Source organism: Pyrgilauda ruficollis, unplaced genomic scaffold (genome assembly GCF_017590135.1).
Source record: "Pyrgilauda ruficollis isolate IOZ18807 unplaced genomic scaffold, ASM1759013v1 scaffold59, whole genome shotgun sequence".
Taxonomy (NCBI): domain Eukaryota; kingdom Metazoa; phylum Chordata; class Aves; order Passeriformes; family Passeridae; genus Pyrgilauda; species Pyrgilauda ruficollis.
This window is the reverse complement of record NW_024527599.1, coordinates 780,359-796,178: the sequence shown is the minus strand read 5'-3', so window position 1 is coordinate 796,178 and position 15,820 is coordinate 780,359. Positions and strand designations below refer to the sequence as shown.

Genomic DNA, 15,820 nt, shown 5'->3' with positions numbered 1-15,820 from the left:
GGGAACAGCCAGGGCACAGCCCGGGCACAGCCCAGGCACAGCCCGGGCACAGACAGGGCACAGCCCGGGCACAGCCAGGGCACAGCCTGGGCACAGCGGCCTGGGCACGGCCCGGGCACAGCCAGGGCACAGCCAGGGCACAGCCTGGGCACAGCCCGGACACAGCCAGGGCACAGCCGGGGCACAGCCTGGGAACAGCCCGGGCACAGCCCGGGCACAGCCTGGGCACAGCCCGGACACAGCCAGGGCACAGCCGGGGCACAGCCTGGACACAGCCAGGGCACAGCCTGGGCACAACCTGGGCACACCCAGCTGCCAGGGCCCTGCTCCGGGAAGCAGAACAGAACATTCCCAGCATTCTCAAGCCTTTGCACTGCTCCCACAATCTGCCACTCTTCTTCCCATATGTGCTCCTTCCATGCATGAATCACAGTGAAGTGTGAACTTCAGAAACCCCAACATTTAACTGGTATTTCGGAGATCATACCCATAATTGTAATTTACAAAGTACATTCTCTCTTTATTCAAAAAGCCAGTGATTTACCTTGTTAAGAAGAGGCTGCAGCTTGGTGAGGGCTATAACTGTGGCTTCTATTAGAACTTGGCTATTATAATTATCAGGGCCTTTTAAACAGCTCTCAAGTCCCTTTTTGAAAAAAGAGAGTAATTAAAAATACAACCATAATTACCTTTTGCTTTGTAAAAAGAAGATCAAAGCTCTGCACAATAACTGTTTTTCTCAATTATTTACAAAGCCTGAGCTCATTTTAAACCAACTCTCAAGAACTTTTCCAAATGGAGATTTAGACAGCAGAAATAAATGTATGACTGCACAATGTGTACCCTAACAGTCAGGCTACAGGGGGTTGTAAGAGCTGTAAAAAGCTCTTTTATCATTTAGACACTATTCAATTAAAGTTTGTGTCTATAAAACTCTAATGAAATGCTTAAAGGACACATATTTAGTACATTGTTCACCTGTGGAACACAACCTGCTTTAGAAGGATGGAACATCACTGTCAGGCCAGGCACCAGCTTCAAAGTTTTCTGATAGAAATGAGCTCTTTACTATATTTACCTACAACACATGAGGTCATTCACTTCCTTTAAGAAAAAGGAAGCTATGCATCGTCTGCATGCTGGTAAATGCCTTAACAGAAAACTTCTCATTTATTCAAATACTGACTGCTGGATCCACCTGTGTCAGGAGTTTTAAACTCAATACTGAGACCTACTGATACTCCAGAAGTCACAGCAGTGATGGAACTCATTCAATTTAAATTCGGAAGCCACCAAATCCATTTAAGTTCAGAAGCCTGGCCTACAGAAAGTGTATTTCCAATCAGTTCTATACAAGAATATGCTAGAAAAAACATTTATCCTAAAATTATGCCAAGTTCTATATTTGATGGGAAAATCAAGCTAAAAATAGGTACTTTATGAGTCACATAGGAAAAGAGACAGACCCATATACCTTGCTGAGAATTCGGATGATTTGTTTTATTTGGCCATGAGACACTCGTTTACTTATACAGCCAAAGACAACCAGTGCTCTTGGCTGCAGGGAGGGGTTGTACTGGAATGCAAACCTGTGAAGAAACAGAGCACACTGCATTCAGCAACACAGATACAACAAAATATATGTACAACAAAGATGGGAACTCTGGGTGCACTGACAGGCAGGGAGGGCTCAGGGCTTGAAGGCTATGACTTACTTTTGAGCTAGTTCAGTCCACTGGTCCAGCCACTTGCACGTTGGAATATCCCTCATACAAGCCTGAAGAGAATTAGATTATTTGAATAAATGTAACATGGAGAAAATGTATTTGTGCAACTGGGAATGTGCAGAAGTTTGGCACTCAGAAATCAGCTGTTAACTGTCAGCAGGGAGGAGGCACATCCCCTGCCCTTGCTTGCCCATCCTTGCACATCCTTGCACATCCTTGCCCTTGTCCCTCGGGGATCCCCCCCTGTCCCCTCACACCTCCATGACCCCCAGCAGGCCCTGTCCCCCAGGGCTCACCCCCTGTCCCCTCACACCTCCCTGACCCCCAGCAGGGCCCTGTCCCTCGGGGATCCCCCCCTGTCCCCTCACACCTCCATGACCCCCAGCAGGGCCCTGTCCCTCAGGGGTCCCCCCCGTCCCCTCACACCTCCCTGACCCCCAGCAGGGCCCTGTCTCCCCGGGCTCACCCCGTCCCCACACACCTCCATGATCTCCAGCAGGGCCCTGTCCCCTCACACCTCCATGATCTCCAGCAGGCCCTGTCCCCCCGGGCTCACCCCGTCCCCCCACACCTCCATGATCTCCAGCAGGGCCCTGTCCCTCGGGGATCCCCCCCTGCCCCCTCACACCTCCATGATCTCCAGCAGGGCCCTGTCCCCCCGGGCTCCCCCCGTCCCCACACACCTCCATGATCTCCAGCAGTGCCTCGGTGACGGTCTCCAGCGAGGTGAGGGCGAAGGTCTCGCGCTCGTAGGAGCCGGGCGAGAAGGACCTGTCGCGGTAGCTGGAGCGGAACGCGATCACCGCCGCCGACTTCACTTTGCTGATCCCAAACAGCAAATAAAACTTGGGCAGAGAGAACTCAGTCAAGCTCAGCCTTAAAACTTGCTTGGTCTCCTCTGTTGAATAAAGTTGCACGTATCAGGTTTACAGCAGGGACATTCAAATCCACATTCCCCCCAGGGACTCCGGGAGCCGAGGGCCTGTGGCCATTCCGCTCCCTTTGCGCTGCCCCAGGCAGGCCCAGCAGCTCTGCTCTCCTGCCCTGACTGCTGCACCAGGCACGAGGAGTGCATTCCAGACACTCTCCAGAGGAACTTGTTTAAAGACGTGGCTCTGTGTGCTCTCCTCAGAGTGATTCAGAAAATGGAAACCCAGAGTGTTCCTGCTCTGAAATACCGACAGAGCTGGAAGTTCAAACTGCAGCACACTCTGCTTTTGGCTCTGGCACTCACATGAAGAAAGACACTTAAAGCAGAAGAAAATTATGGCCCTGCTCTGGTACTATCTTTACAGTTCTGACCTTTCAGTTGATTTCAGTGCACTTCAAACCCACTGTGTGAGCAGGAGGCTCAGCACCCCTGAGCACCAGAGCACAGACACAGACACCTCTGTGTGTGCACACCCACTCTCCCTGCTGATATGTACAGACATAAAATGAGATTTCAGACACTTAAGAAAAAGACAAGATCACATAAATTTTGAATTTTTCTTCTGCACAAAATTCAGCCTGGTTTTACATTGTGCTTCTGGGCTAAGAAATGCCAAATTGCTAATATCAATTATTTTAGGACTGCTAAAATACAGCAGTAGATAAAATACCTGTTTTAATACTGTAAGTTCACAATTCCCTTATGTAATTGTTTGTGGTATTTTTGTTACCATGTTATGCAACCATTCACTCACAAGATGTACATGAGCCAGTTTTAGCACAGATGTATTTTCTCCTTTGCCTTACCAGAAAATCATTGGTACTTTCTTTTTTCCTAAAACCCATTATACAAACTATTTACAGTATGCACCTGTGAGCTGACCTGCTCTAAGTAAGATATTTTTTAATTCCATACTCATTTCTTGTTGATCATATCCTCATTCTGATTTGTATTCATGCTGAACTACAACCCACTATTTTCAAACTCTCAGAATAGATTGCAGAGAAATACAACTCAAATATTTGTTAAACAAATTAAAGAGCAATCAGCCTCATTGAAAACCCAAAAAAGCTCACCACTGAAGTGAAGCTGCGAACAAGTGCAAAGAGAGTGAATGATGTTGATGACGAGCCCATGAGTGGAAGCTCTGAGGGAAAGGGGCCCCGTGGCCACCAGCAGAGTCACCACGTGGAAGAGGTAGGGGAGATGAGCAGCCACGTCCAGGGAGTTGTTGAAGGAGAGCATGAGCATGTACCGAGCCAGAATGGCAATGTCATCCCACATCAGGTGCTGCTCCAGCGTGGGCGTGGGGGACAGACAGGTCTTGTCAATGATTTTACACATCCTCCCAATCACCTGAAAAGAGAGCAACCATTTTGTTCTACTCAAACGGGGAGCACAGCTCAGAGTTTCAGTAAAAACCATCAATACTTAACACTGAAATTACTCTACAGCTTGGAATCCATTTTATCCTGACTTTTGCATTGTTGCCTGTCCTGAGTTACCAGAAAGCATCTCAGTGTCACATTAGTAAATAAGTTGAAATTACTCTCTAAAAGGAAAAGAAGGCACAGAGGGAACTCACTTTGCTTGACACCAGTTTGACATTGCCAGAAGCCAGTGCTACAGCTGTGTCTGCCATCACCTCAGCTTTGATGGAGCCCAAGCCCCCCGTGGCACTGGTTTTGATGAAACTGTCCAGCACTACATCCAGGAGATCTGTTATCTGACAGAGAAAAAGTCAGATTAACTTTACTTTTCCACTGTGAACCACCCTTTAAGCAGCAGTCATTCAATTCTTTAGCTGAAGATGCACAACTATCACAAACTGAACCATCCATGTTAGTGACTTGCTACCTTTTTGGCAAAAAGCCCCATGTAAATTTTAGAAGCATAAAGCTGAATTCCATTAGGTTTTACTACCAGTGATTCAGAACTAGAAACTATAATTTAGCACTATTTTTATTTCATTTTCCACTTTAAAGTACAACTCTTTATAAAACGCTGACCCCGGTAAGAAGAAACCTGATTTGAAGTGCAAGAAAACACGTGTTTGCTCAGAAACGACGCAGAAGCGGTACCTGTCCCAGGCTGCCCCATATCTTGGCCTGAATGGAAGGGTACATCTGCTTCTCGTTGATGGTCATGGTGATGAGCTTGTCCAGGATGGCGGTGACGCGCTGGCGCTTGGCGTCGTCGTTGTGCTTGCAGAAGCGCACCAGGTTGGACAGCCAGGGGGTCATGTACTCCAGGCACAGGTGCTTCAGCTCAATGCCTGCAAGAACCACTCGTCACACACGGCCAGCACTGCCCTCCCTTCATGAACAACTCTTCCTCAGCACTTTGCCTTTCAGTTCTAGTGCATAAAATAATTACTGACCCAGCTGAGCAAAGAACACTGGGCCAACAGAGAAGCTTCAGAGAGGCATGGCAAAAGGAGAGAGCAACAGAGCCAACGAGGAAGCTCAGCTGACTAAGCTAGATCTAAAATCTTTTCAGAGATTAGAATCTTTTCAAATTCAAGGTTGGCACTAACCAGCAGTGCAGTTACTTACTGGATTTGCTAAATCCTGAAATACACTCCTCCAAGAACTCCAAGGTGAGGTGTGGCTCGTTTGCTGCAAGAGTCTTACTGATAGATACAATAAATAGTGTGTTGTTGGCAGGAATACACAGACCTGAAGTTTCCAGTAACTGGCCCTCAATCTTTAAATTAAAGGTACAGGTTAAGGCACATAGAAGATTATAGGCAGCAGACCTGTAACAAAGAAAAACAATGTGATTTGTAAGAGCTTTCTTGTACTTTTGAACATATACATGTTATACACCACAGTACTGACATTTCAAAAATCAATTCAATGCTGCTGTAGCAGAAATTACATCTAAATCCCAAATATTTTCCCCTGGACTGGTTAGAATTCAGAGAAAAAAAGCATTTCCTTGGAGAAACAGAAGAAATTATTCCTCCACTTACTCTGAACAATTTCTGATAAGGTTACAGAGTATGTTTGAAGGGCTTTGCATTGGGCTTTTCAGAACGGCCTGGAGTTCCAGGAAATTCTAAATCCCTCCAGGTGTACCTGAGCTGCTGGCAGAGAGCCTGCCCAAAGCTCAGGGGTGCCCCTGAGCCTGAGGGAGCCTGTTCTGACACAAATCAGAAGCTGCTCCAAGGGGTACAGTTCCCATGTTCTTAAACAAGAAGCTCAACACCATGGAAATCATATAGTACCCAATACACAGAGTGCAAAGCAGAACTACTGCTCCTCATCACGAGAAAGTAAGTTTCCTTCATGCCTTCACTTCCTGTGACAGTGTGTGCCCTTCTTCACCCACAGGAACTCAATCCTTATTTATTAACAATTGCATTTTACGGAGCCGTGGTGAAAGAAAACCGGTTTTGCTCAAGAGAGGCTCTCTAAGAGCGCAGCAGCCCCGGGAAGCCCCTGGGCGAGCAGAGGAGCAGAGGGCAGAGCTGAGTACCGCAGGCTGGGGTCGGAGCTGCCCAGGTTGAGCAGGGCGATGTTGAGCAGCGTCCCGGGCACGTCCTTGGGGCGGATCTTGGTGTGCTGGGGGATGGAGTCGGGCTGGGACAGCTCCCAGCGCGTGCGGATGTGGATGATGGACCTGACGATGGCTTCGCACTCCTGGTGCATGAAGGTGAGCGGGGTGCCCTGGTTGGCAATGGTCAGGGTGAACTGGTTCTCGTCCACCAGGCAGATCTCCTCGATCTCAGAGGCGTAGTAGATGTCGTTGAGGAACACGGTCTGGCCCAGCACGCGCGTGCGCTCTGCCGACGTCACCTGCACCGCGGTCGAGCCAACCTTGGGGACACAGAGAAAGCTGCTGCAGCACCTCTTGGTAAAGACACAGAGAAAACCCTCACACTCCTGCTTTTAGGAAAGATAAATGCATGAAATTTCCTTCTTCCTAATGGGGCGTACTAGAGAGCTGTGATTTCTCCTCGAGACAAGGGAGGAGAATTAAGAGACAGTAAAATCTTATTCCAATCCTTAAACAAATATAACTGATCACTAGGAACAGCATTAAAAGCACTTACTTTAATAGAAACTTTGGTGTCTTTGTGAGCCAGTTTGAGAGCATTGTGAAACACTTTCAAGTCCTCCTCCAAAGCCAAGGTAGCTGCTGGGAGTTTCTGCTGGTCATGTTCGATGTGCTCTGCCAGCTTCCCTGGAGAGTCTATGAAAACAAGCCTTTTGCTCCCTTTCAAACCTGTCAAGAGCCTTTCATGGTATTTGGTGTATTCTCTGACCCAAGAGTTACAGTTATAAATAAAAACTGCTGCGACATTTTCATAAGCAAAGCCTGGAAAAACTACAAACCATTTAGAAAGAAAGTCTGTTTTAAAGCGATTACTGGGGCCAGCGTGTGTGAGGTCCACCACAATTTCATATGGCTTTGCATAGTATGGCTTCAGGGTCAGCAGCACGTGGTAGATGAGCAAATCCCCGTTGATCTGACCAGTCTTGAACCTGTAAGACAGGACAGACACGGCTGGGTCATGCTTGAGGCCCACAGCACCAAGCCCTGAGTGCCCAGGCACACCAAGAGCAGCCCCAGTCCTGCCCTTGAGCCAGAGTGACCCTTGTGACAGTCCTGCAAACACCCTCGGGCCACAGCAGGACACCACACCGGCCTTGGGCACTGCCTCACTCCAGCCACGTTTAGTGCCCAGGGTGAGGGGGCTTGGATTTAACTCAGCTTCATCCTGAAGTGCCTCACAACCTCGAAGTGCCTCTAACTTTGTAACAGCCTTAGAGAGTCAAACTATATCTATATTTGTATGTGGAAAAATATATTTATCTCAGGAGTCTTAATAATAAACCATCCACACCCCAACTTTTTCAGGGGGTGCAGAGCCACTCCAGTTCTCATCCTGCAGCACTCCAGTGCTTGGGGGTGTCTCTAAGAATGGTCAGTCCTCTGAGGAGTACAGAGCACTTGCCTACAAAAATACCTCTTTTCAAAAACATTGACACAATTGGGAATATTTTTTCTCATTTAAAGGTTCTCTGAATTTTGAGACTGGGCAATGCATTTGCCCAAACCACATCTCCAGAGTTCACACAGCAGACTGAATTCTAGTAGGAAGAATTAATTAAAAATAAATTAATCGGCAGCTTGTGAAACTTTAAGGTATTTTTAAATACCTGTCACTGTTCTGAGCTGTCATTAACTCAACTCTTCCAAGGCAAACAACAGGCTACAGAAGAGTTGATAAATGCTCTAAGCACAAGTGTAGCTTTAAGGGTTTTGGGACACTTCTCTTGGTGCAGGACACCTCAGGAGACAGAACACAGAACATTCATCTGCACAAGAGATTTCCTCCCCCCCGATACCTCCTGTGGTTCTGAGAGCTAAGTTGGGCAAGCTGGTGTTTTTCCCCCAACATGTCATGGTACAGCTGTTACCCAAAGGAAGTGTGTCACAGCTGTGGTTTTAGTTCCCCACTTCGAGCCACATGGCATTGCAGTTACAGGTTTGCCTAAAAAACACCAGCACTGCCCAAATCTCCCGGCTGTACACTGATGGTTGTCTGCATCCTAGGAGCAAATATATGCACAAAGAAATCTTATTGTCAAAGGACTAAATATCTGAAACATCCATGCTCTGTTGACTGCATCTTGGCAAGGTAAGGACACATTTTCCTTCTCCTATTTTAAGTTGTACTTCAAAGTTTCTTACATTTTGTAGAAAAATATATGAAAAAGTATTTTTACAGAAGTTTGAGTAATTAAAAAACAGTAAATAACTGTAGAAATAGTATCTCCAGCTGAATCAGGGAAGCTGATATACTGTATTTTTCATCATGTTAAAGGTTATTCACAGTCAGACTGAGGAAGTAACAGTGACAGTCCCTTCTTGGCTCTGTTGTCCTTGCAGTGCAGATCTCGCTGGGTACCGAGACCCTGTCAATACCAGACACAAAGGGTTGAGCTAAAAAGAAAACCAGCTCTTTAAAGATCAGTTCCTTTCTCTCATGGTTTCAAGAGCAGCCCTTCACACGATGAGCCTGCTGGTTTTTAAGGAAAGCACATCTGGTCTGGAGGCCACAAGGAACACTGGGCTCGGTGTGCCCGGGCAGAGCTGGGAGCTGCACCCTGGCACGACAGGAACGCTGCAGGGGAGCTGGGCTGGCTCTGCCTGTCCTGCTCTAAACAGCCCAAATGTTAAAAACCCCAAGCTTTGCTGGGTTTGCTTTCCTTTTCCTTTTCAAAGTATGCTAGAAGGAATCATCCAGGTGACTTCCACCATACTCAAACAAAAATCCTACCTGAGCTGTAGTTTAAGACTAAGATGGTTTCTAGTTCAAACAGAATAAACAGGATTAAGCTCAGGATGGAGGACGATTTTATGTTATAGGTGAACTGCAAAGTTACAGACAGACCATTTGTTGCTTCCTTGTTGGGTAAGGAGAGATCCCCTCACACACCAGGGGTATCCCTGCCTTCCCTTCACCTGGTCACACACCAGGAACATCACTTCTCTGATGCTTCATATTTACACACACACAAATACACTTTGCTACCTTTACAGGCAACAAACACATTTTTTCAAGAACAACCACAAAATTAACAGTGACTTTTGGTCACTCCCTGCAGCATTTCAATTTGCACCAGGCAGAGTGTGTAACACTCAAAGGCAGCTTTGATGTGCTACCAGAGACAGAAGACAGACTCTGGTGGGACACAGCCTTGCCCTGGGAAGGTCAGGAGCAGCCTGGCCCAAGCAGCAGCACTGCCTGGGTCACCACTTGGCTGATCTGTCACTGCTAATTTGAGATAATTAATATTATCTTCATATCAGACCAACCCCACTCTCACATTCCTACCCTCCAGAAAAATTCAACAGGTACAGATCTGAATACCACACAAATGTGAAACAGAACATATGAATGGTTACTCTCATTTGCATAATTATCAGTGGTGTTTTAAAGAAAATGTCACAATCTGCAGAATGTTTGGGAGAAAAAGACAAGAAGTACATTTGTGATAAAGAGCTTTTTGTACAAAAAAGCAGAAAAACAAGAGAATAAAGATTTTCTTGGGCATTTTAAAGCACCCCAGACAGCTGTGCTAGGAACTACACACAGTTCACATGAAGTTATTGCTGTCACGTACAGGAACATTCTGGGTTCCACTTTTTCCCTTGCCCATCTGTTCCCTGCAGGGTTCCCCTGCCTGCCCCAGGGGAATTCAGGGAGGTGAGAAGCAGGCAGTGATGTGTAACCTCCACAGGGCTCTGTGTAAAGCAGAAGTGATGACTGGGTGTAACTGGGCAGCTTCGGAGAGAAGGAACTCCCCGAGTCTGCCCTGACATCATGAAGCCCCCAGCAGGAAACACTTCTCTTTTTCTCTTTGCTCCATGTTCTTTCTTGATCTTTGTATGTTTTCTATAACCTCAAACTGTCAAAGTTTGAGACAATCTATTCTTTCACAATCTGGGCACTTGAACTCGTCCTCCTACATCCCCCCAAAATGAGGCCATGTATTTTTCATCAAGAATCCTGCTATTCCCTGAGAAGTCCACTCCAAACCTCTAAGAACCAGCCTCTGCTAAATTAGCACCACAATTTGTATTTTTGCAGGGGACTCAACAGGAAGATGCAGACAAAGAGATGCAGTAACCCACACCTGGCTTTCCCAGTCATGATCATCTTCTCCCTGGGGCTGCAAACGAGTGCAAACCACACAGGCTACCCTCACCTCAGAGAAGAAACCTGGAGTCCCATCAGCCAAAACCTCAGCAGGAGTCAGAACAGGACAGAAGCAAGCACAAAGTCTCCTCTGAGCCTCAATTTCAGCAGCCAAACAACTACTTTTGAAATGCAAAGTACCCTGCCATCCTTCTCCTCCACACTGGCCCAAAATCCAACATCTTCCCATGCCAAAATACGAAGTACTCTGCCACCCTTCTCCTCCACAATGACTCAAAATTTGATTTCCCCTACCCCAAGTGCAGTTTCCACCACGGGAGGATTAGAGAAAAGCAGCAAACCCAAGAGCCCAACGACCAAAGAAACCTGTGAAGACAATAAGTCTCTCATACTGATTTGCTTCATTGTCATTGCAGCTCTTGTGCTCATCTGCATCTCCCTGTTTCTGTCCACAGTCGTAGTAGCCAACAAAATCTCCTATCTCAAAAGAGCCCAGCAGGGCAAGCGCAGGCCCAGGAGCAATGGTGAGCTCCTGGCCACCAACAGCTTGTGGCCCACAGCAGCAGGAACGTGGCAGAGGATGCCCAAGGAGACAGGTGGAACCGAGCTGATAATGCAGGAGCTGGTATCAGGGAGGGATGCTGTGAGCCAAAGGAAAACTGAAGATGAAACTACTGAGAAACTCACCAAAGCAGCAGATAATGGACAAGAAAGCAAAGAACCATCCCAGTCACACAAACCCATTTTAACCAATTTTGTAGTTGAGATTTAATTCACACTCAGGTAAAAATTCATCTTTTGCCTTTGTTACACCATTAACATAAGGCAAAAACTTGTATTTCAAGTAACAGCAAGAATTTCTCCCCCCCGAAAGCTAAATCCAGATTTTAGAGCTTTTCCATTTATGCCAATGGGAATGCTGCAGCCATGTGTGAATCCAGAGGGCAGTAAAACTGTGTTAAACAGCTTTCTGTAAGTAGTGTCAACACTGGTTTTACTCCTTTGACCAGAAATCAGGGTGACAGGAGCTGAACAGGATAAACCAAAAGGACAGAACCTGCCCATGCTCAAAGAGCACAGAGGGGAACAAGGAACAGACTGCCAGTCTGATCAACACTCTGAACACTAAGATGCTGCACAGGCGTAACCAAATTGCTTTTCAAAGGAAACCATACATTAGTCACAACTCTGATTCAACCACTAATGCAGAATCTAGTCCCTCTCAAAATGCCCATTTGGATTTTCCATCAAGAACTTCTTAAAGCAGCTTAATTACTTTTGAAGCAGACTGGAACCATATTTATTGTGTTTCAATGTTGACTATGAATAGATGAGGTCTGTAGTATTTGCTAGAATATGAGAACTTGTTCAATTTGTTGTCTTCAATAAACTCGCAATATCAGTTTTTAAATGAATTACGTGATACTATTTCTCTAAGTCAAAATGTTAGAAAAAAATATGAGCAGGCATTCTGGAATGTTTTATTCCTGGAACATTGGCTGAGCTCACTAAAGGTCTCTGATGACTCGCTGTGATTTCCTGCATCATGGAAACACTCCACTTTCTCCTGACACCAACTAGAACATGCCAGGAATTCCTTTCAACCACAACAACTTTTAGTTTCTTTATTCTCAGAGACCTGACCTTCCCACAGTTCCAGGGAGGTGCCCGTGGCTGCTCTCCCTGCAGCAGAGCTTTGCTCTTTTAAGGAAACCTGAGCAGCTTTCCCCAGGCTGCTCCTTGGGCTGAAGAAGCTCTGTTGCACTGCGGTTACAAGTGCTGAGACTGCACAGTGCCAAAGCTCCAAACATCCTGTGCAGCTGCAACCAACAGCTGTGACACGTAAGATGGTTGTAGGAGTTTGAGAGGAGCAGGATGACTGAATCCCCCACCCCAATTCCACTAGATCACCCATTAGCTTGGCTGGCAGGGCAGACACAGCAGCAGCAGAGGCAGGACAACAGCACCGTGGCAGCCAGGACAGAGCTCAAAAAATCCAACTGCCAGGCTCAAAGGTGGGCTGTGCAGTGAGGAAAATAAAGCTGGAAGGAGTTTGCATGCTTCACCTAGAACTGGGAATCAGCTGTGGGGGTTGAGGAGAATGCGGAGGAGACAAAGAAATCGGATGAGAAACAGCGAGCTGGTGTGAGCATGGGATCAGGATGTGTGTGCTGCAGGAGCAGGCAGTGTCAGAGAGAAGCAGTGCAGTCAGAGAGGCACAACAGGAAGGGCTGCAGAGGAATCTGTCAGTAGCTACTGGCAGAACACAATTGCAAAGTGCCATGAGGACGTATTTGCTGTGGGTTTCTTCCAGCCATGCAGCCTTTCCAGGCAAAAATGCTCCAAGGGACCAAAGAGAGCAGCTTGGGTTACACTGCAGGGTAGGGACAGGGACAGACTGGGGAAGCAGCTGCTCAGAGCACAGCCCTCCCTCCAGCAGTGATGGCAGCAGGTCGCAACGCTGTCCACACACAAAAACAACCAAGCCAGGAGGGACAGGCTGAGGGTGAAATCAGATTTTGCCCTCTGCCTCTCGATGCAGCTACACAAGACAGGATGTGTGAGCAGCCAGCATCCCGTGACCACACAGCTCTCCATGATTCACCAAGGAACCCAGGGGTGGTTTCCCACTAATAACCCTGAGAGCACAGCAAACCCACCACTGAATTGCATCAGCAACTCAAATCCAGCCTAAACTTGCCAAGTTTTTGATTCGCACAGAAGAAGCCGTAACTGTTTTCTACAAAGACAGGCAAACAGGTATTTGGGAATGTCCACGTGAGCACACACGGGTGCCTGATGTGCAGGAGCCACAAACACCTTGCCCAGAAGCCCAGCAGGCGGGCAGAGCAGAGGTTTGCCTGGGACACAGGATCCCCAGATAAGAGCCCCGAGCTGCTCGGCGCGGACGCTTCCTGCCGGCGTTGGCAACTTCCTCCCTCTGTACAAACCTCTGCATGAAAAGAGCCATTTTATCCTGCCTGCTCCGAGCACACACAGCCCTCCTGAGCCTTCAAACGACAGAGGCAGACGGCGCCTGCTTCGGAGAACATAAATGTGCAGGTAAGGATCACTTTCAAGTACTGAGCCTGTTTTGAGAAGAGGGGAGCAGGATAAAAACTGAATAGAATCATTTTAACCCATTACAAACCTGTCAGAGTTTAGATCACGATGTTCTCTAGTCATTAACTTACTCCTCATGTGTGTTTACACTGCTGCATTTAAAATTTAATTTTGTGTATTTGTAAACCCATAAAGACTCATGCATATTAACTTTCCAGAAATAGCTTCACAGGACTAGCACTATAGTAACTAATGAATTAGCTCAAATTGCATGAAAGTGACTTCAGAAGGAAAAGAGCTGTGTAGGGGATGAATTTTATACAATTTATTTCATATGGAGACATTTAGAGAGCTGAGCTCTAATCAGTACAGGAAAAAAAAGTCTGTTTCATGCCAACAACTCAACATTTGCACAATCTGCATGCAGGAATTTATTTATAAAACACTTTACCATTAGAATGCTGTGTCATTATAGCATAAGTACTTGGAAAACTTTTAAATATTTTGCTATGCTGAACAAATATCAGAACAGGAAATAAAAGTTTAAGAGAATTGCAAACAGCCTTTTACTTCTGTCTCAGCTTATATCACAACAAGCCACTTCTTCACTCCTGACAACCCTGTCTGTCAATGCTGCAGAGTTTGTCCCAGGTCCATAACTAGCTACATGATAGATAAATGTTATTTTGAAACCTTATGAGGACTGCTCTGCCAATCTGCTTTTTCTGATAAGGTGAAAAAAAGATGATAATAAGCCATTACCTTCAAACAAGCCACTTTATTAATATGATCCATAATGCTGAAAATCTGCTGTTATTTGTAAAGTCAGTGCCAAACCTGCTGATCATGCAGATGGGAACAGGCTTGAAATGTGAAATGTTGGGGAGACCGTTATTTTCAGCCTGATGTTATTAACAGAACTGCCTGGTGGCAGTAAAGTGCAGAAATACAGTTTACAAGTTACCATGTTCTCCTTCCTCCCTGCAACAGCAGAGGACCCTTGTAAAGAGGCTGGAGGGAAATGGCCAGCCAGCAGGTCATGCTGGTTCTCTTCTGTGGGGAAATCTGGAGCTGCCTTTGTGCAGCAGCACCTCAGCACGCTGCCAGGACTGAAAGCCACACGTGCAGCACTGCCACGAGCCCGAGCGCAGACCGGCCCCCGCTCCACCAGCTGCAGGCAGCTGTGCCCACCCCACTCCAGTCCGACAGAGCCCGGGCTGCCACGGAACCCCAGGCCTTCCCAGGGGAGGAGGAAGCTGGGGACGGCAGCTGGGTGGCAGCGCTGCTCCTCGGCAGCATTTTGATTGGGATGACGCTGGCAATTATCGTAATTCTCCTGTGGAAATGCTGCGTGAGGCCTCCTCCGGCCCAGTGCCACTGGGCAGGCCGGTCCCCCTTCGTGGATGGGGACACATCAGACCTCTTCACGGACCCTGACCCCGGCACCAAGCGTTCTTCAGTCTTATTCATGCTGCCTTGGAGACTGAAACAAGGCACAAACTTGCAGGAGGACCCGAGTGTCTCAGAGAACCCACCCCAGCACACTCCCACTACTGAGAACGGGCAGCCGCCTCCGCCGGCCACGGGCTGCTCCGGAGCTGGCTCAGCCCCAGCCCCTGCCCCTGCCTCGGAGCAGGAGCCGGCCACCGCTGCAGCTGACTCCTGTCCTCCCCCAGACACTCCACCCGAGTGCTCTGACCTGCCACCACCCCCCGACTGGCTCAGGGAACCCGCTGAGGAGCCCAGCTCGGACCCCAGCAAGCACTCGGCACTTCACCTGGAAGCAGAGGAACCGCAGCCCTCACCACCTGAGCTACTGATCCAGGAGATCCATGAAACACTGCCCCAGCCAGAACACCCTTTGTAGACTGCCAAATTAATTTCCAGAATACTCTACATCTTTCTTAAATCAAGTAATTTTCAAGAAAGTAAAAAAGGAGAAGTTGACACAGGCAAGAACGGTGAGGCCCCAGCATTTCCTTGACATTTCCCTGGTGTTTCCCAACTTCGGCTTTCACAAGAGAGAACAACCTGCTTCTGCCTGAAGCAAATTTCTGACTACAAAACAAATTGTGCCAGTCATCACCTGTAACTAGAGATTCCAGAAGGCAGAGTACAGAGCTGTGTGTGCCAGCAGGGCCAGACACAGGTAACACACACGTGGAGATGTCACAGACAGCCCCGCGTCAGAGGGACTCGGCTTCACACTGGGGTTTGCTCCACTGGGCTGTGCAAGTGGATGCAATCACTTCCAGGACATTTTAATAAAGCTTTCTCAGTCAAACACGTTTTGGTCACTTAAAGCCCACCTGTATATTTGCTTAGATACAGCATGCACTCAGCTTTGAACACTAACTCATTTAATGGTTCATGGATGCTAGATTCACTCCTTGGAGCTCTGGTGTCCCAGTGCTTTGCACGCTC

At 47.4% G+C, this 15,820-nt stretch overlaps 3 protein-coding genes across 4 annotated transcripts in view; 2 read left to right on the top strand and 1 right to left on the bottom strand.

The window, feature by feature from the left end:
• Positions 1–15,820, bottom strand: part of NF1 (neurofibromin 1) — a 78,344-nt gene that overhangs the window by 15,274 nt on the left and 47,250 nt on the right. Inside the window, exons 38-47 of the mRNA XM_041482724.1 lie at positions 6,716–7,148; positions 6,139–6,479; positions 5,214–5,416; positions 4,740–4,933; positions 4,244–4,384; positions 3,735–4,014; positions 2,411–2,625; positions 1,716–1,777; positions 1,475–1,589; positions 545–646 (exon numbers count right to left, since the gene is read on the bottom strand). Of these exons, the coding sequence (XP_041338658.1) occupies positions 545–646; positions 1,475–1,589; positions 1,716–1,777; positions 2,411–2,625; positions 3,735–4,014; positions 4,244–4,384; positions 4,740–4,933; positions 5,214–5,416; positions 6,139–6,479; positions 6,716–7,148 (2,086 nt within the window). The remainder of the gene's footprint in view (positions 1–544; positions 647–1,474; positions 1,590–1,715; positions 1,778–2,410; positions 2,626–3,734; positions 4,015–4,243; positions 4,385–4,739; positions 4,934–5,213; positions 5,417–6,138; positions 6,480–6,715; positions 7,149–15,820) is intronic.
• On the top strand, positions 8,178–11,735 carry EVI2A (ecotropic viral integration site 2A). The gene is made up of 2 exons (XM_041482909.1): positions 8,178–8,308; positions 10,265–11,735. The coding sequence occupies exons 1-2, from the start codon at positions 8,205–8,207 to the stop codon at positions 11,103–11,105; spliced, it is 945 nt and encodes a 314-aa protein (XP_041338843.1). The 5' UTR covers positions 8,178–8,204; the 3' UTR covers positions 11,106–11,735.
• On the top strand, positions 13,033–15,674 carry EVI2B (ecotropic viral integration site 2B). Of its 2 annotated transcripts, none has more exons than XM_041482910.1 (2): positions 13,033–13,396; positions 14,387–15,674. In XM_041482910.1, exon 2 carries the CDS (start codon positions 14,418–14,420, stop codon positions 15,261–15,263), a length of 846 nt encoding a protein of 281 aa, XP_041338844.1. In that variant the 5' UTR covers positions 13,033–13,396; positions 14,387–14,417; the 3' UTR covers positions 15,264–15,674. The 2 variants fall into 2 exon arrangements, with proteins under 2 accessions (XP_041338844.1, XP_041338846.1); XM_041482912.1 differs by having other exon boundaries at positions 13,318–13,396; positions 14,390–15,674.